At 42.0% G+C, this 21,702-nt stretch overlaps 1 protein-coding gene across 1 annotated transcript in view; it reads left to right on the top strand.

Moving 5' to 3' along the window:
• The window catches only part of CLSTN1 (calsyntenin 1), a gene marked incomplete in the record, with an annotated part of 1,072,885 nt that overhangs the window by 352,840 nt on the left and 698,343 nt on the right, over positions 1–21,702 (top strand). Inside the window, 2 exon segments of the mRNA XM_044063129.1 lie at positions 14,545–14,574; positions 18,263–18,458. Of these exon segments, the coding sequence (XP_043919064.1) occupies positions 14,545–14,574; positions 18,263–18,458 (226 nt within the window).

The raw sequence follows: 21,702 nt of genomic DNA, 5'->3' as shown, positions 1-21,702 counted from the left end.
CCCAATCAGACAATTGTGCAGAAGATACCTCAGATTTATAGCAGGCTCAATGCATTACCAATTCTCTGCACTGCCCTTTGGCTTATCTACTGCGCCCAGGGTCTTCACAAAATACCTGGCACCAGTAATTGCATTTTGCAGACAAAAAGGAATTCAAATTTATCCTTACTTGGATGACTGCCTTATTCAAGCAGAGAGCAAGGACATTCTTCTAAAGCACCTGGTGTTTGTAAAAAAGATTGCTAATTTGCCTAGGGTGCACAGTAAATGAAAAGAAATCAAAACTAGTGCCCTCTCAAGTGATAATATTCCTGGGTGCAAGCTTAAATACAACTGCCCAGATGGCTTATCTCACGCCAGATAAACAAAGGCAACTGACTCATTACTTTCAAATGATGGTAACAAAGACCCAGCTCCCTGCAAGAAAAATTCTGCAGGCCTTGGGTTTCATGGCATCCTGCATTCTACTAATTCCATATGCAAAACTGCATATGAGGAAACTACAATGGTATCTAAAAAGTGTTTGGACTCAGCATTGTCACAGCCTAGAGACAATCATAACCTTGATCCCCTGCCTACATCAGTAGTTTCGATGGTGGTCCCAGGCCTGTCACCACAACAAGGGACAGCCTTTCACCTTACCTACAACCAGGCAGACAATAACAACGGATGCATCGGATTATACCTGGGGAGCACATATGGCAGGAAAATGTATTCAGGGCACGTTGCCCAAGGAGCAAATGCATCTTCACATCAATCAAAAAAAGATGCTAGCTGTTCAGAATGCCCTGACAGCCTTCAAGGACCTAATACATCCAGGACAACTACTAATAAAGATGGACAATACCACAGTTATGTGGTACATAAACAAGCAAGGGGGCACAATTCCTACCCCCTATGCAGACAAGCCATGACTTTGTGGAACACAGCATTGACCTACCAGGTACATCTGCAAGCACAATTCCTGCCAGGAACAAAAAATACACTGACAGACGACCTAAGCAGAAATCTCATGGATCCTCACGAATGGAAGCTAAATCCACAAGTGTTCAACATGATAACAAGGAAATGGGGACACCCAGACATAGATCTTTTTGCCTCCCCACACAATTGCCAAATACAGAAATTTTGCACAAGGACTTATCACTCTCAAGCATGGAAAGTGGATGCTCTGTCATTCAGCTGGAAAAACCTGACAGTCTATGCCTTCCTTCCGATGCCTCTTCTCACCAATGTGCTTCTAAAAGTCAGACAAGAGAGGCCAAAAATGATACTGATTGCACCAAGCTGGCCATGCCAGCACTGGTACCTAATCCTAAAAACTTTGTCCCAAGGCCCACCTTGGCCTCTACCTCAAATCCCTCATCTTCTGACAGAGCAAAACAATCAGATTCTGCACAGTCAACACAGAACCTTAAACCTGGCAGCATGGCAGATAATGTAGCCACTCAGACTGCACCTCTCTCTAAAGCTGTTATGGATGTAATTTTGGAAGCCAGGAGGCCCAGCACCAAGGAAATCCTATGCAGAAAAATGGAAGAGATTCTTTGCTTGGAACCAGGCACAAGGGCTCGATCCACTGGTCCCTAATATACCTCATATTTTGCAATACCAGACTGAGATGTTGGACAAAGGCCTATCTTTTTCATATATTAAAATCCATGCCTCTGCCATTTCAGCTCATTACAATACGGATCCTCCTATTTTTTCACATCCTCTACTACGACAGTACCTCAGCGGGGCAAAGAATATAAGACCCCCTAGGAGAGCACCAGTACCTACTTGGGACCTCAACTTTGTTTTAGAAAAACTAACACTGCCTCCATTTGAACCAGCCAGCACAGCTGATCTAAAATTCTTGTCATGGAAAACTGCTCTGCTCCTAGCAATAACTTCAGCAAGAAGAGTCTCAGAGTTACAGGCATTGATGGCTGTGGAACCTTTCCTCATTTTTCATCAGGACAGGGTTTCTCTTAGGACAAACCCAACATTCATGCCAAAAGTGGTCTCCAATGTGGCCTTAAACCAAACCATTCATTTACCTACTTTCTACCCAAATCCCCAGAATAAAGGGGAAAGACTTCTGCACACTTTGGATATACACAGGCAGCTACGATTTTACTTGGACAAAACAAAAGCTTTCAGAAAAACTGAGCAACTGTTTGTAGCGTATGCTGCAGGATCACAAGGAAAGCCTATTACAAAGCAGACAATCTCCAAATGGATAGGACACTGCATCCGCTTCTGTTATGCACAACATGGAAAATCTGTGCCTAAGGGCATTAGGCCTCATTCTACCAGAGCAGCAGCCACTTCAGCAGCTTTCCTCAGAGGGGTACCAACCAAAGACCTATTAGAAGCTGCAACCTGGAGCTCAGTGCACACTTTTACCAAGCACTACCACCTACCTCTCTACTCCAAATCCAGAGCAGGCTTTGCCAATGCAGTTCTGCAGGGCTTGTTAGCCTCGCCACATCCAATCAAGACCCAGCCACCCAACCTCAGCTTTGGGATTCTACCCAAGTGTAATGACTGCAACAGTGAAACATAATGAACATAGTACAGTTGTGTACCTACCATAAATGTAGATGTTCGAGTGTATTTACTGTTGCAGTCCAGGTTACCCACCCTCCATCCCCCTCTTTGCTGGGACTATTCTGTACTTCTCAACTCTGTACAACCTATGTGGTGTATTTGCTTGTAGATGAAGGAAATGTTTATGGTAATATATGCATAGTTGTTTGGCATATTTTTATCTTTTCAGCCTTCCTATCTGGGGGCACCTGACATCTGGGGTAAGAAAAACTGAAGAAAATGGCGTCTGTTGCAACTTTTATACTCCTGGTGCACTGACGTCAGGGAAGAGGCGACAGCAACTGACGCCGGACCAAGACTTTGGAACTCGGGCCAACTGCGGGTCGCCTGCCAGCAGGATAACCCAAGTGTAATGACTGCAACTGTGAATACACTCGAACATCTACATTTATGGTAGGTACACAACTGTACTTTTTAGGCTGTATCCATTCATTTTGACGAACTAGCATTTTTTTTAAACGTGGGGGGGGGGGCATTTGTGCATGTATTTTGTGCTTCGAACTGTGTTACAGAAACTGTAATTTTATTCAGAGCAGTATTTAGAATAGACAGGAATTTTTCATCAGTTTAATTTTATTTCTTGTCTAATATTATGTTAGGTATATCCATTCATTTTGATTGAAACTAGCCCTTTTTACATTAAGGAAGTTTTGTGCATGTATTTTGTGCTTTGACCTGTGCTGCTAAAAATATTGTCATTTTCTCAGTGTGGTGAACAAAATAGTAAACCTACAGAAATAGTCCATCTTCTTATTGGGCTGAATTGCAGCCACTGTTTGGTATTGAGCTGGTTAGTTTCTTGTCCTTTTTTTTTTAAGGTGTAATTGAAGTCAGGGGTGTGGAATCTGTTGCCAGTATTGATGTTACCTTTCCCCCAGGGGAGACTCCCACTAGTGTAGTGCATACCAAAAAGAGGCAGAGGAACCTTCATGAGGTGTGGCAGCAGTCTCTGACTGGTTTACCACCTGAGATGGTGCCAGTGGATAGATCCATGGAACAAATAATTAGTTACATGGTGCATACTTGGGTTATAATAATGCCGGTGCTTTCACCCCCAAGACACTATGCTAGGGATCCTCTTTTTGAAGGGGATCCTATGCCTGAGGACTCTGACCTGTCTTTGTCAGATCAGTTGGTTCCTCTGATGATAAACAGATACAGGGAACCAAGCAGATGTTTTCTTTTCCCTTGTTTGATTCCAGTGTTGAAAGAGGTGTTTTAGATAGCTTGTCATTCCCTATTCATTGAACAGTTGTTGGCACCAGTGTGGGACTTTTTTTTTTAATACATTTGTTAAGGTCCCTAAGTTCAAGATGCTCACCTGGCAGACATTGCTTACTCTTTTTCAGACTACTGCTTTACAGTGACCCTGGTCTTGGATGGATGCCTTTCTTCATATTTCTAGGGCTCATCACTTCAGGGATATCTGAGATTTGTCTGGTTTTCTGCATTGCCCTTTTGGCTATCCACTGCAATGTGATTGTTTTCTAAATGCCTTGCTACAGTAGTGGCTCACTGATGGACTCAGGGCATTCAGTTTTGTTCTGTTCTTGGACAACTTGCAGATCTGTGCAGAGTCTTCATCCAGGTTTTTGGAATTGCTAGAGAAGGTTTTGTCGTGCCTCTCCCATCTAGGGTTCATGTTGAACTTTCTACAGTCCTGTTTGACACCCTCACACTTTCTGGGGTGCTTAATTGACTTCAACAAGAGCCTGACTTTTCTGTTAGAAGATGAGATCCTGCTTTAGCAGATGGTGTTTTTGAAATTCTCCCAGATGAATATGGTCTCCTCTTGGGAATTCCTAGACATTTTTGGACTGTTGACTTCCAGGATTCTCATTTTACCACTGGCCCATCTTCAGTTGAGAAAAATTCAGTGGTATGTCTGAAATTGTTGGATGCAGCACCTTCTTTCCTTGGAATTCCAGTATCCAGTGCTGCCCTTCATCAGACGAAGTTTCCAGTGCTGTATAGATCAGTTAAATATCAATCCAGGGCTTCCCCTTGATGCCAGTACATTCTCTTCAAACAGATTTGTCTGACTTCGCCTGGGTAGTTGTGACAGTGTTGATGCAAGTGCTAGCCACTTGGGGCCCCAAGGATGCATGGAAGGACATCATTGTCTAGGAGATGTTGGCTTATTTCACAACTTGAAAGTCCCTCGCCGTCTTTGGAGTCTGTCTCCTCTTTTGGTGGTTATGGATGTAACTACAGTGATTTGCTACCTCAAGAAACTAGAGATTATGAGGTCTTTACTCTCTCTGTGTCAGTTGGCAATAATAGGCTAGGAGCAAGCTTCTCAGTATTCCCCATCTCCCTGTCTTTCTCTCTCCAGGCATCGGTTGTTCCATCAGAGCAGAACACTGTGTTAGACAGACTGAGAAGATCCTGGGTAGACCCACAGAGGTAGAAGCTCAAGGTGGTGGTCCAGGGTCTAGTCCAGATATGTAAAATGTACCTAGTAGATCTGTTTGCCTCCTTACAAAACAGACAACTGGAAAAGCAGTATTAGCAGGATGCCAAAAAATAGGCAAAAACTACAGGGCTTCCTCCCTTTGGCTTCTCTTTCTCGGTGCTGTAGCAGGGGCTTTTTTCCATTATGTACTTATTTTTTTATAGTAAAGGAGCCATTTCTTTACTACAAAAAGTGAATAAGTACCAGAAAAAAAGCCCCTGCAAGAGCAACACCCTAGGAGGCTACCTAGATGGCTGTGCTTAAGGCCAGCTGTGCATCTGTGTCCATTAACATGCATTTAGTGGCTGTCTCTCCCTTTTTCTTCTTTTTTTGGTAAAATAGAACATGAAAAGAGTATTGCATACAAGACCCCCTCACATGCAAATTCTTGCTTCATGAAATCTCAAATATGTTCTTGAAAATTTTGATTTTACCATCTTTTGAACCTGCAACTCTTGCTGATAGTAAGAACTTAACATGGACAATTATTTTGCTTATTGCTCTGACATCTACAAGGCAAGTTTCTGAGCTGCAAGCTATCATGCTGGGACAGCATTACCTGATTTTCCACATGGATAGAGTTGTGTTATGCACTTATCCTATTTTGAAGCTGAAAGTAGTTTCAGTCTTCACTTTCTGTCAGTCTTTTAATCTCTCTCTCTCTTCTTTCCAGAACCTAAGTATAAGGAGTAGACATGACTTTATTCCTTGGATATGCATAGGCAGCTCAGGTACTACCTTGACAGAACAAACCCTTTAGGAACACCAAAATCCTTTTTATTTCCTTTTCTGGGGTAAAGATTTGAAAGGTCAAACTATTTTATAAGCAATTCATTGCATGTGGGTTCCCCACTGGTATTTTTTTTGTTACACCCACCATGGTGAGGTGAATCCAGGAAGGTAAATGTTCTTTTCAAAAAGGATCAGTGACAGTCTGGAAAGGAATGGACTATAGAAGTGTTCTAGAGGCAGCCTTACATTCGTTAAGTAGTAACAATGAGATGCTGTTCTAGGTCCAGTGCAAGCTTCACAAGGACCATTTCCACATACTCCTGGACTCTTATCCCTATATGCCAGTAAGGCATCCTGTTTGTTGTACATGGTACATATGTGTAAGTTCTACTTACCTGTAAGAGTAGATGTTCGTAGAATACACTGCCTTAGTGTCAGTAAGCACCCCCACCTTCCTCTGTTTTGTTGGGTGTAAATGTTTGTAGGAGGTGCTGTTGAGTTTGGTATAGCAACCTTTTTTGGTGTGTGTGTGTGTGTGTGTGTGTGTGTGTGTGTGTGTGTGTGTGTGTGTGTGTGTGTGTGTACACGCGCATGTGCAATGCTTGTTTCATCTTCTCTTCCTGTGGAAACTTAGAAAACTGAAAGGGCTATGTCTGTGAGTGTGAAGAGCTCCTCTTGTCCTAACAAGTGATTGGATCTTCACTTCGCAGACAGGCAGTAGGAGTTCTGAGCTTTGAATGACTGCAAACGGAAGGGTAGCAGGGCATCACTACCCATATTGCCAGTAAGGCAATGTGTTCTACACACAACTGCTATTACAGGTAGGTGGAACTTATGTAGGTATACTGTCTTGAAGTCCGTGGCCCAGAGAATGCCCATTGGTGCTTTTTTTCTTAAGATCCATAAGACAGTGTCCACAGGAAGGCAGGATGGCCATCCTGCTGGTATGCTAGACAAAAAGGAGTTGACTGTGGGCACCAGCTCAAAACACTGTGTGTACTGATGTCTCTAAGGGATGGATGCCTGCTCAGTCACGAGAGGGGAAAGTGCTAAGCTCTGGGCATTAGGCCAGATGTTGGGCATCTTGTAGCAGAAGCCTCAGTAGTAGGTACTGCTTGAACAGTGATGATCTTGACCTTTTATTGCTTTGGTAAGGTATTAAAGGGTCTATATCATGACCTCAAAACCACATAATGCCAAACACCTTTTCATCGACAAATATATGTCGAACTCCCAGATAATCAAACGGCCAGATCACTGATTCCTTTCCCAGGGAAAGAAATTGGTAGGCCAACTGAATACAACACACCATTACAAACATTACAAAGTGGGGGCTTTGCCCCACACACACCCCCTAACTAAATATACTAACTTTGAGATTGCACTACAGTGGGGAAAAGGGCAAATCAACAGCGACAGCCAACCATTTTTTTTTCCTTGGGAAAAAAACTCCGTGATCTGGCTGTTCGGTTAACTGGGATTCAACATATATGTGTCGAATAGGTGTTCGGGGATGTCCTTCAAGGATGCATCTGCAGTCCTTACAAATGGGTTGTCCTGTCGTCAGGCAGCCCTTCGGTCGGCCGGATTCCAAAGTCTGGGTCTGGCCTCGGCTGGTGTCGCACTTTACCCGACGTCATAGCTGCAGTTATTCGGGTATAAAGGCATCAGCCGATGCCATTTTTCTCAGTCTTTCTTGCCGCGTGGCGCCCGAAGCAGAAGCTGTTCGCAAGTGCCGGTCGGTCAGATCCAGAGTTTACCGAATACTACTTCGAAGACTTCTAAAAAGCTAAGTACCCCGTTGGGGACTCTTTCTTGCCTCAGCCGATGTCAGAGAAAGTGAATAACTGTTTATCTTGTGGGAAACAAATACCTCATAAAGATTTCCACTCCTACTGTATACATTGCTTAGGCCCAGACCACGACATAGCAGCTTGTCTAGCCTGCGCTTCTTTTAACCGACGGACGCTTAGACGTCGGTCGGAGTTTGCTGAACAAATTTTCGGCTCTGATTTTGCCTACATTATGCCGTCGGATCCTCCGACTACGCAAATTTCCAAAAAACAAAAAGAAAAGGACCGACACTCGCGGTCCGCGGTCTCGGCCGAAACCGCGATTAAGCAAACCGCGAGTGTCTCGGTTTCGGCCGAAACCGAGCAAGCGGTTCTTTCTCCAGCCGAAACCATGCCTTCTACCGAGGCCTCCTCTAACCTGGCAGAATCTGCTTCTGAAATCCAGCCTTCTGTTGCGGTTTCTCAGGAATTATCAGACACAATTCCCCTGGATGTTTCAACCCCTGCACGTGGAGCTGCTCGGCCTCCTGCAGCCATGTCTATTAAGGCCTTTGCCAGGGCTAAAGCAGCCAAAGCTTCAAAATCTGTGCCTGCCAAACCCCCCTCACACAGGCCCAGCACTAGCTCTCATATGCTATCTTTGGCTGAGGATTTAATTTCTTTAATTCGTGGATCCCAGCCTCATCCAGACAGGTCCTCTCTCCCTCCTCCAGAAAAGAGGCCTAGAGCAGAGCCCCCTGAACCAGTATCCACTGATGGTTCCTCTGATGAATCAGAACATACAGACCTTCCTGAGGCTTCTTATTCTCCTTACGAAGACTCTGGTGCTGAAGACTCCATTCCTTCAGCCTCTCCACCTGAGGAATTTTCCTTTGGGGAAACCTTACATGCTATGAGGGAACAATTTCAGTGGCAGGGCTAAGATTTCTCAGACTCCAGAAAGAGGCTTAGAACCTTTCTACATTTGCCACAACATAGGCCTTTAGCTATACCTCCAGTTCTTTCTGTTGTAGATGATGCATTTAATGATGCTTGCACTGCTCCTGATTCATTACCTCCGGCTCCTGCTAAGCCCGATAGGTTCTACAGGGTCCCGGACACTCATCACCATTTATACAAGGCTCCTTTTGCAGATCCAGAGACCATCGCCCAGGGCCCTAAAGCTGTAGCTGCTACTTCTACTAAAAACCCCCTCCCCTCTGAAAGGGAATCCAGGTCCTTAGAGAGATGGGGTAAAAAAGTTTACACTTCTGCTACCTTGTCAGCTAGGGCTTTGAACTGCCAATTTCATATGATTCAATATCAAGAGTTTATGCTTGACCAGTTAACTAAAAAGCTTTCCTCTGAAGAATCTTTAGATAAAAAATATGTTCAGGAAATGGTACATAACATACAGCAGGTTAGTAACCATTCTTTAAAATGTGGCTATGATGCACTGGAGGCTTCCTTTAGATCAGCCATGACTGGCACAGTTATCAGGAGACATGCATGGTTGAAAGAACAGGCATTACCAGACCATGTCATATCAAAGCTTTTGGATGCACCCATGGACAAGGTCAATTTATTTGGTTCCCCTGCTCAGCAGGTGCTAAAAAAGATGGAAGAGAAGGCGAAATCTGTACAAACGGTGAAAGATTTCTTACAGGTTCAACCTCCAAGGTTTAGCAGGAACTGGCCATCCAAGAATTGGTCCTTTCCGGACTCCTCTAAGGCTCAGAGAGGCAGGAATAGGCGTTCAAGAGGCAGAAATCAATCCAGGGGTGCCTACAGGGGACGCCAATGGCAAGGTAACAACCAGCGAGGCACAGACGCAGCCACCACCACTACAACAACTCAATCACAGTGACTTGACAGTGGCACCACCTACCAGGGAACAACTAGAAGCACCCTTAGGCGGACAACTAACCTTATTCTCAAAAAACTGGCATTGCATCACAAGGGAAAAATGGATTTTGCAAACTATAGACCAAGGTTACAGGTTCCATTTCCATACTCTACCAGGGAAGAGAGGAATGCCAAACCTACCACCTACTCAAAGGACAGAAGCTCTAAAACAAGTATCTCAGCTATTAAGAATGAGAGCTGTGGAAAGGGTACCATCTATGGAGCAAGGAAAGGGATTTTACTCCAGACTCTTCCTGGTACCAAGAAAAGAAAACAAATGGAGACCCATTCTAGACCTGTCCGCTTTAAACACATTCCTTATTGTTCCAAAATTCAAAATGCTGACCCTACAGCAGCTTCTTCCCATGCTGGGCAAGGAGTCTTGGCTGGTAACTCTAGATCTCAAGGAGGCATACCTGCACGTCCCCATAAGACCAATTTGCAGAAGATACCTCAGATTTCTTGCAGGATCAGAGCATTATCAATTTTCAGCATTGCCCTTTGGCTTATCTACTGCGCCCAGAGTGTTCACAAAATGCCTGGCATCAGTAATTGCTCATTGCAGACTTCAGGGAATCCAAATTTATCCCTACCTGGATGACTGCCTGATACAAGCGGACAACAAAAGCAAGCTAGCAGAAGACTTACAAAGAGTCGTTTACCTGCTGCAAGCCTTGGGATATACAGTCAATATAAAAAAGTCAAGGCTGATTCCATCCCAAAGAATAACCTTTCTGGGTGCAGAGCTGGACACATCAAAACAAATGGCATTCCTAACTGCAGAAAAGAAAGAGCAACTACCTCTCTACTTCTTGGCATTAACAAAGCAGAACCACCTAACTGCAAGAAAAGTACTGCAAGCTCTAGGCTTCATGGCATCCTGCATAATTCTGGTCCCTCATGCTGCATATGAGAAAGCTACAGTGGTACCTAAGGAATTTGTGGTCCCAACACAAGCACAGCCTAGAAACCAAAATCCCAATAATTCCATGCCTGAAACAAGAGTTCCTGTGGTGGGCTCAGGCCTGTCAATCAAACACAGGATTGCCATTCTGCAACAGCCAACCAAGCCAAACCATCACGACAGATGCCTCAGACCTCGGTTGGGGAGCACACATGCAGGGCAAGTGCATACAAGGCTTATGGACTCAAGACAGCTGCGCCTACACATAAATCTAAAGGAAATGCTGGCAGTAAAATTGGCAATCCAGTCATTCAGACCATTTCTCCAAGAAGGTCAGTTGATAAGGACAGACAACACCACAGTTATGTGGTACATCAACAAACAGGGGGGCACCCATTCATATCCTCTATGCCGGCTGGCACTGGACCTATGGGATGTGGCCCTGAGCTACAACATTCAGTTACAAGCAATTTTTGTACCGGGAAAAGAAAACATTCTAGCAGACATATTAAGCAGAACAACCACAGATGCCCACGAATGGATGCTTCATCCAGACATCTTCAAAGCCATCACAAGGGAATGGGGATTACCACAAATAGACTTGTTTGCATCCCCATTCAATCACCAGCTAAAGAAATTCTGCACAAGGACGTACCACCCACTTGCTTGGAAGGTGGACTCACTATCTTTCAGTTGGAAAAACCTGACAGCATACGCATTTCCACCACTTCCTTTGATGCACAAGGTGCTTCTGAAGATCAAAGAGGACCGTCCAAGGGTCATTCTGATAGCTCCAGACTGGCCAAGACAACATTGGTACCCATTGCTGAGGAGCATGTCTCGGGAACAAATATGGACACTACCCCTGATCCCATTACTGTTAAAACAGAACAACTACAACATCCTGCATCCAAACCTGAAAACTCTGCAGCTAACTGCCTGGAACATTACATAACAGCAATTAACCCAAACTTATCCTAAAGGGTTAAAGACATAATCCTGGAGGCGCAGACCTTCAACAAGAAAGAATTATGCAGCAAAATGGAAAAGATATCTCATTTGGAGTACTGCAAAGGGAGAAGATGTGACTCTGGTAAACATGGCCAACATCCTGGAGTACTTGGCAGAGCTCTTCCACACAGGCCTGTCCTATTCTTCCATCAAGATACATGCATCAGCTATTTCAGCACAATATAGCTTGGATCCTCCTGTCTTCTCTCATCCCCTGCTCAGACAGTTTCTGAGAGGAATTAAAATGTAAAACCTCCCAGGAAACCACCATTGCCAGCATGGGACTTGAACTTTGTGCTAGAAAAATTGACACTTCCTCCTTTCGAACCAGCAGCAACAGCAGAATTACAATACTTATCCTGGAAGACTGCTTTCCTGCTGGCATTAACTTCAGCAAGAAGGGTCTCTGAACTACAGGCATTAATGGCAGTACAACCCTTCCTGATCTTCCATCAAGATAGAGTGTCCATGAGAACAAATCCTACATTTATGCCTAAGGTGGTATCCAGAGTGTCATTAAATCAGGCTATCCACCTACCTACATTCTTCCCAAACCCACAGAACAGGGAGAAAGACTTTGCATACCTTGGATGTACACAGGCAGTTACGCTACTACCTGGACAGGACTAAGTCCAATAGAAAAACTGACCAGCTTCTGGTAGCATATGCCACAGGAAAGGAAGGAAAACCAATTTCAAAACAGACAATCTCCAAATGGATAGGAAATTGCATTAGATTTTGTTACTCCTACCATGGAAAGAAAACTCCAGAGAACATCAGGCCTCACTCCACAAGGGCTACAGCCACTACCACAGCTTTCTTACGAGGAGTGGCTACCAAGGACATTATAGAGGCTGCTACTTGGACCTCCGTGCATACATTTGCCAAGCATTACAATTTACCTTTATACTCTAGATCCCGAGCAGGTTTTGCCACTGCTGTTTTGCAAGGGATCCTAGCTACACCATAATCACTACTCTTTCCTCCTCCCTTGTTTAGCTATGGTATTCTACCCATTTGTAAGGACTGCAGATGCATCCTTGAAGGACATAGTACAGTTTTGTACCTACCATAAATGTAGATGTCCGATAGGAATGCATCTGCAGTCAGGATTACCCACCCACCTTCCCCTCTGAGGTACTCCTAGGGTATTTGCCAGCCTTCAGCTAGCTTGGGGGGATCTATTATGGTGTATTTGTTTGTATATATGTACATACATGCTTATTTTTTGTGTTTGCTCTCTACTATTTGGAATCATTGGCATTTATCCAAATTTAGCCTTCCAAGAGGGCACCTGGCATCTGGGGCAAGAAACACAGAGGAAAATGGCGTTGGCTGATGCCTTTATACCCGAATAACTGCAGCTATGACATCGGGTGAAGTGCGACACCGGCCGAGGCCAGACCCAGACTTTGGAATCCGGCTGACCGAAGGGCTGCCTGACGACAGGACAACCCATTTGTAAGGACTGCAGATGCATTCCTATCGGACATCTACATTTATGGTAGGTACAAAATTGTACTTTATGCGGTTTTGAGGTTGTGATATAGACCCGGTATTAAGTAATTGTAGTTTGAAGCCAACATTTCCTTCTAACGTGCTTTTGGAATTGACTGCCTATATTTCCTCTTGTTCATTGCCCCCCCCCCACACACACACACACACACACATGTGCACGCACACATACACACACATACATGGGCAAGCAGAAAAGAAATCATAAGAGAAGAGAACATCCTTTACTCCATGAATATGCACTGAGAATTCAGGTGTTAACTGAAATGGGTGCATGAATTTAAATTTAGGAAGCTGGAGCATCCCAATTTTTGTCTTTTACCTTCACAGCAGGAAGTGTAAAAAGCAAAGTGCTCTAAAATCGTGGGCATTTGACAAGGTTTTTAAGTCACTGAATAACATACTGGGTTCATGCCTGGGACTAAATGTTTAGAAAAGTGACTTGTCATACTGTTTTTGTTTCTAGGGGTCTCCTTTTTTGGTTCTATAACATAAGACACTGTGTGGTGGGGAAGGTTACTGAGAAGTTTATTTTTTAAATAGAGTTGTGTAAAATATTTTGCATAGTAGCAGTTGCTGGTTTTCCAAACTGTACCTCCCTTTAGTTTTTGTAGCTTTGATTTTCCCATACTTTGGTATGCCTGCTGTACAGGATGTGAATGGATTTTGCTTTGCAATCTGTAGACCAGAGTAAAAGGAAACCCTGAAATATCAGCTTAACAATAGACTTGCCCATCCTAGCATTTAATTGGTACTTTGACACACACAATTAAGACGCTGGGAAATGACCATTCTGAATACAAGTATATTTACATCACTGTTTGCAGTCTCAGCAGTTTAATTAGTGCTGAGAAGGTCAATCCTGTTAGTTTTGAGCTAAGGTATCTCTTTGTGGAGCATCTTGCATACATGAAGGCTTAGTCTAGCTGTACATTGTGCGACATGCATGAGGGTAGATTCTATGCAGCTACACAGTTTTCTGCTCTAGTTTTATTTTTGTGAAATGAAAAATGGAAACAATTTTAAATGTCATGCATTTCTGCTATGTTTTGAACCAGTGTCATCTGTTATTTCTTGCTTTCAGATTGGGAATATCATTGGGAAGTATATTAAGAAATTTGATATTTTGCTTTATCACTTTTAATTGTACTTTTATTGTAAGCCAGCGACTGCCTTACACATTGTATATTTCTCCTGTTTTTGATTGATGCCTTTATGTCATTTAACAGCATCAAAATGTATCAGTGCATTTGAGCCTGCAAATGGAACAGCAGGGCTTTTGTGCACACATTTGTTTACGGGTTTGGTGATGGTTAGTACTTTTGTTTCTTACCAGATGAGGAATGCTGTCAGCCCAACTAACTATTGTACTCCTCTTTTGGGGAAACTATGCACAAACTTAGATACCCATTGTTGGAAGTCCATTAGCTAGTTAAGTAGTTTTACTTTTAAACAATAATGATCATCTCTGAAGTGTATGATAAAGAGTTAAAAATGTTTATTAGTGAAAGTGTGCTTTTGTATTGATGCAGATGTAACATACCTTTACATTTGAACATTTTTTGTGGAATTGTGATCCTTGAATGTTCCCCTTCTTTACACCCTTTTAAGCTCTCCTGTTTGACTGATTCAGGTTTATCTTTTCTCCCTTGTAGAGAATTTTGAGCTGACGATCACCAAAGAAGGTGATGACGGGTTCTGTTTTTCTCCCTTTATATGATTATATTAACCCACTAACTCTGTAAATACAAAATGGGGAATCAGCACTAAAACAGAAAATTATTTTATATTTTTTATTCCCCTTCCCCATTTTGGCTGTATTTTAAAACTGGATGAACATATTTATGTGAAATAAGCCCAGGTTAGAAATATTTGCAGAACAGACATCTATTTCAGTTACCTGCAAGTAAAACTTGCTGTTAATTGAAGGTAAAATAACTGCTGTTAAGAAAGGTTCCTCAATTTCCTTCACCCTAATGGTTTGGCAGTGTGTTTCATGATAATTTTATTGGCTAATTTTAAATGAGGATTTTTTTTTTTTTTTTGTAGATAAAGGTTAGTTTGTATTACATTTGTTGTACTTGCAGTATTCTTCAAGATAATAATTTTGCCTTTGCTAATTATATCAATACCATTAGTTAGATGCCTGCAACTTTACAGGTAACCTAGGGATATCGGATAGTTGCATAATGTCTAATTCTACAAGTTGTCTAGAAGTGCTGGGTGTAAGTGCCTGGTCCTGCTCGTATACGAATCTAGAAGTGCTGGGTGTAAGTGCCTGGTCCTACTCGTATATGAATCTAGAAGTGCTGGGTGTACGTGCCTGGTCCTACTTGTATATGAATAAAGTGCTGATTTTTAACTACTAGCCTGTGCTGCTTTTAAAATGCTTTCACATTGAAATGGAAACATTCCCTGCAAAAATGAGTCAACAATATAAACATGTAAATGGGTACAAGTGACTCATTTTAGCACTGAACCTTAACATTTTACCTCCTGTACTTAAATGGGAAGTATAACGCAGGAAAAGTAGAGATTTGCAGCAAATGGATAGCAGGGAATTGAAAGAACATGTGGGAGAATGAGGTACATTTAAAAAAGGCCCCATCTGCCTGAGTTGGTGGTAGCTCAGGCCACGAAGTAAATAAGCTTGCATCATTACCTTGGGTTTTAAATTTAATTTGCAAGTTTACTTAGTGGGTCACTTGCGGGAAATATCCACTGTCTGTTTTCACAAGTCAGAGTAGTCCTGCAGGAGTACAGGAAGCAGTCTGTCAGTCCTTTCTTTGCTTTAAATGTGGGTTAAAGGAGTCTGTCCATTCAGATCCATTTGCGTCACTTATTCTCAGGGAAATATTATGGTGAAAAGGCTAATACAGTTTTTGAATATAGCTTGTTTTGCTAGTGGGTTGCTTTTTGCATTCATATAAATGAAGTCTTGATGGTTTACCTTGTTCCACGCCTGTGACCGCGTCACCCCGTGGTAAGTTAGACCTTTGAATAAGGCCTTTTCTTTTAATTTTAACTGGGTAAGTGGACTGGTCATTTATGGACACTTTAGCCACAGTGAGCACCCAGGCCACAAGGGCAGCAGTAAAGTCAGTATTTACATACATATATAGATACTTTAGAGTAGCTATTCAACCAGCACAATGTGGATAGGTGAGATGAAACTTGGAGTACCCAGAAAAAGTCTGTGCAGCCATGTCAAGGGCTTGCAGATGTTATAGACTGACCAGTGACCTTAACCTTGGACCCAGGATCATTGAGAACTTGACTAGTTTAAATATTTGCTAAATAGATTTGAAGTTCTTTTCATGCACTTTTGTGTAAGTTTGCAGCATTTCATGTGTTGTGAACATGCTGTGCTGCACAAAGGTCCTAGTTTATGGAAAAGTGAATGAGAGCTCTTTTCCATTAGTCATCTGCAACTCCCTCCTTGTTAACTCCTGCACTAGTCTGAACATTCATAAATGTTAAAATTCTTCTTACATGATCTGGGGCTGGCTTTTTGGACCTTACAGGATGGAATCTTGTCTTCTATGACTTGCTAATATGCCATAGATGCTTCATATTAGTTATCACCTGTCAGTGAAGATATGAGGGAGCATGAGGAGACTGCAGGTCTGCTGTCTGTCTCCACTCTTCCTTTTTAAGGGTCATTGCTGCTTTGATCCCAGCCTGGTGGAATTTGTACAATGCATGATAGCATCCTTACCAGCTGTAGTCACAGTTTCTCTGCCCCATCAAGATGCAGACCTTGTACAATAAACAGCTGTGTAGGTGTTGCGTGATTGTCCATGTCCCTCATGCCTGAAGTTGTAGGCATCTAGTAGTAGCATGCAGTTGTGCATAAGGCTGACTGTGGAGCACTTTGAGCAAGGAAGAAAATTTAACTACAGAAAAAGCTGCATTGATTTAAGTTTCATTTTTACACAGCCAGAGACTGGGTTGAAGTGATTTAGGAAGAGAGTGTTCTGTAGGTCATTAGTAGTTTGATCAAGGCCACCTTTTAGCAGGAAGACATTGGCAGTGCTAGGGCTTCAGTAAAATGTGCTGTACTGCATGCTGCATCAAACCTAGAAAATACTAATCTGTCAGTAGAAAGCACAAACCTTACAAAAGATTTTAGCAAAGATCCCTTGTCATACTTCTAATTCGTTAAAGATGACATGCAAGAATACTTGGTGGTTTTTGGAGAACAAAGCAAATCCCCTACTCCACTGTTCCGTTACTGTTTGATCACCCCAGAGAGTAGTTGCATCACTTTGATGTGGGGAGCTACATATGTGTGGGACATGTGCTTTGTAAGCTTCCACATGTTATGGGGCTACATATCAGGAAGTGTTTCACTGAGGCAGCAGCTAACTCTCTCTTCCCTTTCCATGTGCACGCATCTGTCTCAAGACTTAATTTTATTTCCTAGTTGCTTGAACTGTGGAGAGTGATGTTTATAGTTTGTTCTTAAATTAATGAATGGCTAGGATAAATTATTTCCAATTAATTAAGTTTTTATATTGGCTACCTTAGTGTAGGTTTAGTGGTATATCTGTTGTGATACATTTAAATTTAAATTAAGATGATGTCCGGTGAAATTTAATTAGTAAAAAAGTTGTGATACATTTAAATTTAAATTAAGATGATGTCCGGTGAAATTTAATTAGTAAAATGCAAGAATGCTATTGAACTTTCATTAAGCCTAATAGTCTGTCGAGTTAAACTACTCTGAGAGTATCTCCTTTATTGATTGATTTAATTGGCTGGTTGCAAGTCTGAAGTTAATAGCCAGGATAGAATATTAGCATTTGAAATGGATGTCTTTGAAGTGGGTATTTCTAATGTCATCATCCAGTGGTTTTTGTTTTGAATCCCTGGTTTTAAGACAGAAACATTGCACAGGATGACTTAATGTATTGTGCTGAAAACTGTTTCTGTTAACAGTGCTGAGCCCTGTACAAAAGCTTTTTCATCTTTCCACCCATAACTTTTCACTTTTAACTTTCTTCTCTGGTCAAAACAGCCAACATGCCCAGCTCTTTCAGGTAGCTTGGGAATATGCCAGCAGCTTCTGTGGTCTGGAGACCAAGTTATTACCCATCAAACTATCTTAAGTACTCCTGTGACATGTCTGTCTTTTTCTCTTTTTGTTCTTGTTCCTGCATGACTGGATGCAATGTAAACAACTGGCTTGGAAAGCAACCATTTTTCCCCTTTCTTACTAAAGTTCCTCAGACTTACCCATTTAAAGCACAGTGTTCATGCTTTGTCAATGGCCCCCTCACAGTGTACAACCCTGGCTGCCAAGTGTGGGCTTTTTAACTATTCTTTTTAAAAATGTATCCTTTTCTCATTTGCTCTTTGTAAAAATTCTAGGTGAGATCTGTGGGTTTAGGATCCATGGACAGAATATTCCTTTTGAAGCGGTGGTGGTTGACAAAGGCACTGGTGAGGGTGCTTTACACTCCAAAGACAAACTGGATTGTGAACTACAAAAGGAATATACATTTACGATCCAGGCGTACGATTGCGGGGAAGGTCCAGATGGAGCCAATATGAAGAAATCCCACAAGTAAGTGTTGTATGTTAAAGAAATAGTGATTTATTTTGTTTGATATTTTAAGTTGATTGAAACCACCTGATTTGTGGTTTACTCTGCTGCTGAACAGAAGCAGATGTTGAGAGCTGTGGTTAATTGTGATTCTCCTGTGATATTTCTTTTAAATGTGCTTAACTCAGAAGTGTTAAATGATTCTAAGAAAAACTGTGTCAACTTTTTAATGTAACCTTTGAACTGCTTTCAGTACTAAACTGTTCATTTTTTTATGGAGGCCTTGTTATATTTGCATATAAACCTGATGATTTGTAGTACTGCTGATACTACAGTAAACTGGTTTTCTAGCAGGAGCACTGACTGACATCTGTTTGTTGCTTTGACTTACATGAGGGACCCAGGACTTTTTGGGGGACAACTGAAGTGTTTAAGTACTTTTCACATCCTTTGCATAGGAATGAGGGTCTGTAGGCATGCTGTTACTTGGCCGTCTACCCTTTTTTAGGACAGGAAGGCTTAGAGTGTAGTGATTATAACACAGAGCTTCAAACCTCGAGACCTGGATTTTAATCTCGTGTTTTGTATATTGAGCTGTGCTACTACTTTCTTTGTCCAGTCCTTAGTAAGACCAAAGTTGTGACGTGTGTGTGTGTCAGTATCTATAGATTTATGTAATGTATATATAATACACATGGTGTGTGTATATAAATGGGTTCATGTCACTACATCGACATGTCATTACATCGACAACTACTGCTGCGGCACGAAATAATCGACAATTCAAACCGTCGACAAGTGTAATCACCGACATTAACTTTACCGACAACCCAACAACACTTTTAAAAACTACATTTATTTGGATTTGCATTATCACATCTCTCAGCTTGATAAAATTGGAACATTTTATGGAATATGTATACAAATCTATTGATATCTGTATCTTTCTGTCTATATATAGATAGGTTTACTATCAAGCTACAGAGATGGACTTGGTTGAATAGTCATAACAGCGACCCACGTCCATGAAAACTGACAGTACTGAAACCTGGTGTTGCCAGAATGCAAATTGAATGCTATCTTGGGCCGAGCACTAACATGGGTCAAGATGGGGGCGTGATTTGTACGTCTACATTACTGGTGTTTGACATTGCCAGGGTTCGAGTTTCGGGTTTTGCGCAAAGTGAATTAGACCGAGTTGGTCTCGATAATATGATGGTAAACCATAATGCTACATGTGTTGTGCTGCAATTCGTAGATGACTCGCAATATGCAGATAGTATACTACATATTACACGTTTGTGTTGTCGGTAAAGTTAATGTCAGTGATTACACTTGTCGACGGTTCGAATTGTCGATTATTTCGTGCCGCAGCAGTAGTTGTCGATGTAATGACAAGTCAATGTAGTGACATGAACCCATATAAATATATATGTATGTGTAAAATATATACACACATGCATATATTTCTGTACACTAGTGTATATACATGTAGGTGTGTGTGCACATGTTATATATGATGTTGGCCCTGTTACCTTTGATATCTTGTGCTCTCACTGAAGTATAATTATGGATCTCTGATGAGGGAGGCAGCACTCCGTCTTTAGGGTACTGCCTAATGAAGATTAGTTAAGAGAGATTTTGTGTAAGGGGTTTCCTGATCCGAAAGAGGACAGGTATTGGCACATACAAGAAAATTTCCTCAGTAGAAAAAGAAGATTGCTGAGCAGTTAGGATTGGCCCATCTTCTGTAAACTTTGCCAGCTCAGTGTCTAAAACATTTCCTGTCTACAAAATTTCTGCACGAAGAAGTCCTAGTCAGATGAGGTACTATTTGTTGCAGCTGTTGTGGTCCTTGGGTATATTTTTGAGCATTGAAGTCACAGCTGAAGACTTAGCAAGCGCAAATTTTTACTGACTGTCAGCTGGACACCACCTGTATAGCCAGTCTTCCCCATGATAAGATCTTATCCCTGCATGTCACAGTAATGTATTTTCTGTTTTCTGCTTCAGCCTCGGCAGCTCTATGCCTGTAATTTTAGGGCTTATGACATCAGCAGTTTTTACCAAATGGAGAGCTCTTCAGTAGATCCTAACGGTTCTGCGATGTAAAAAAAAAAGTTGACCCAGTGTTACTTTTATTCAGAATTTCGCAGTTGTGTCGTCTGCATATGCAGTGGACGTTCCTGGATAGAGTTTCACAGGTTCGTAGTTTTTTTTTCTCCCTCCCGTAATGTCACCACTGATGCCTCTGCCCTGAAGTTGGGTCTGGGCATTATTTAGGCAAATGGTCAAAGGTACTTGATTATAACAAGATGCCTTTCTGTACTTAAGTATCTTGGAGAATGAGGACCGTCTTCATAGCACTGCTTTATGGGACCTTCATCCTCAGAGTGCAGTTGAGTCTACCCCTAATAGTGTGTGAATGCCAACAAGCAGGGGAGGCCCACTCCTTTATCCCCTTTGGAGACCACATGGCTAATGAAGTGCATCATGTTAACTCAGAAACAAAATACTCGCACCGTATTACAAACGGGGTATAAAGGAAATCCAGACCACTAGGACAAACTAAAATTATAATATTTTAATGCAAAAAAAGGAATGAGGCTGAATGCTTTCATCCCGAAAATTCATAAGGGACTTCAGACTGATCTTGTGGAGGTACATTTTTTTCTTTTGAAGTATACCTTTTTGAGTTGTTTTACTGTTAATGAGGGCATGGTGTTTCTGTCCCTTCCATACTTCATCCTCACCGAGGGCCTGCATTACTAATTCCTGACCCCCTGAGTGACATTTAGGATTGGAGATATGTACTAGACATTGGACAAGGTAGAAAGGAATATGACTTCTATGTAGATCTGTTTATTGGACAGGTACGAATGCAAGCTAGTGTGTGTGCCTACCTTTTAGCAGAATATAGATTGGAATAGCTGAACTCTGCTGTGCTGAAGTATCATCTGAGATGTTGGTTAGATAAACAGGGTAGTGACACCAGGAGTACTGTGAGTCTTGAAGTGCTCTGCTTGGAGCTTTCTGTCTACTTTTTGCTCTTGGATTTGTAACTTTCCTTCTTGCCTGTACCCGTCTACCAGCATTATGTGCATCATCTTACAGTGCTGTCACCAAGCTGTCGGCCTATTAACAAAATGTACATTTATTATTAATTGTATTTGTTGTTGCTAGTGAAGTAAATGTGATAGCCATTTCAATGGTATCATGAACCACACCACTGCCTAGACTAGTTTATAAGGGGTGATTGGCCTTA

This window comes from Protopterus annectens, chromosome 2.part1, assembly GCF_019279795.1.
Source record: "Protopterus annectens isolate FY-2018-M chromosome 2.part1, PAN1.0, whole genome shotgun sequence".
Classification (NCBI taxonomy): domain Eukaryota; kingdom Metazoa; phylum Chordata; order Ceratodontiformes; family Protopteridae; genus Protopterus; species Protopterus annectens.
Note: the sequence above shows the minus strand (reverse complement) of the source record. Positions and strands in the feature narration are given on the sequence as shown.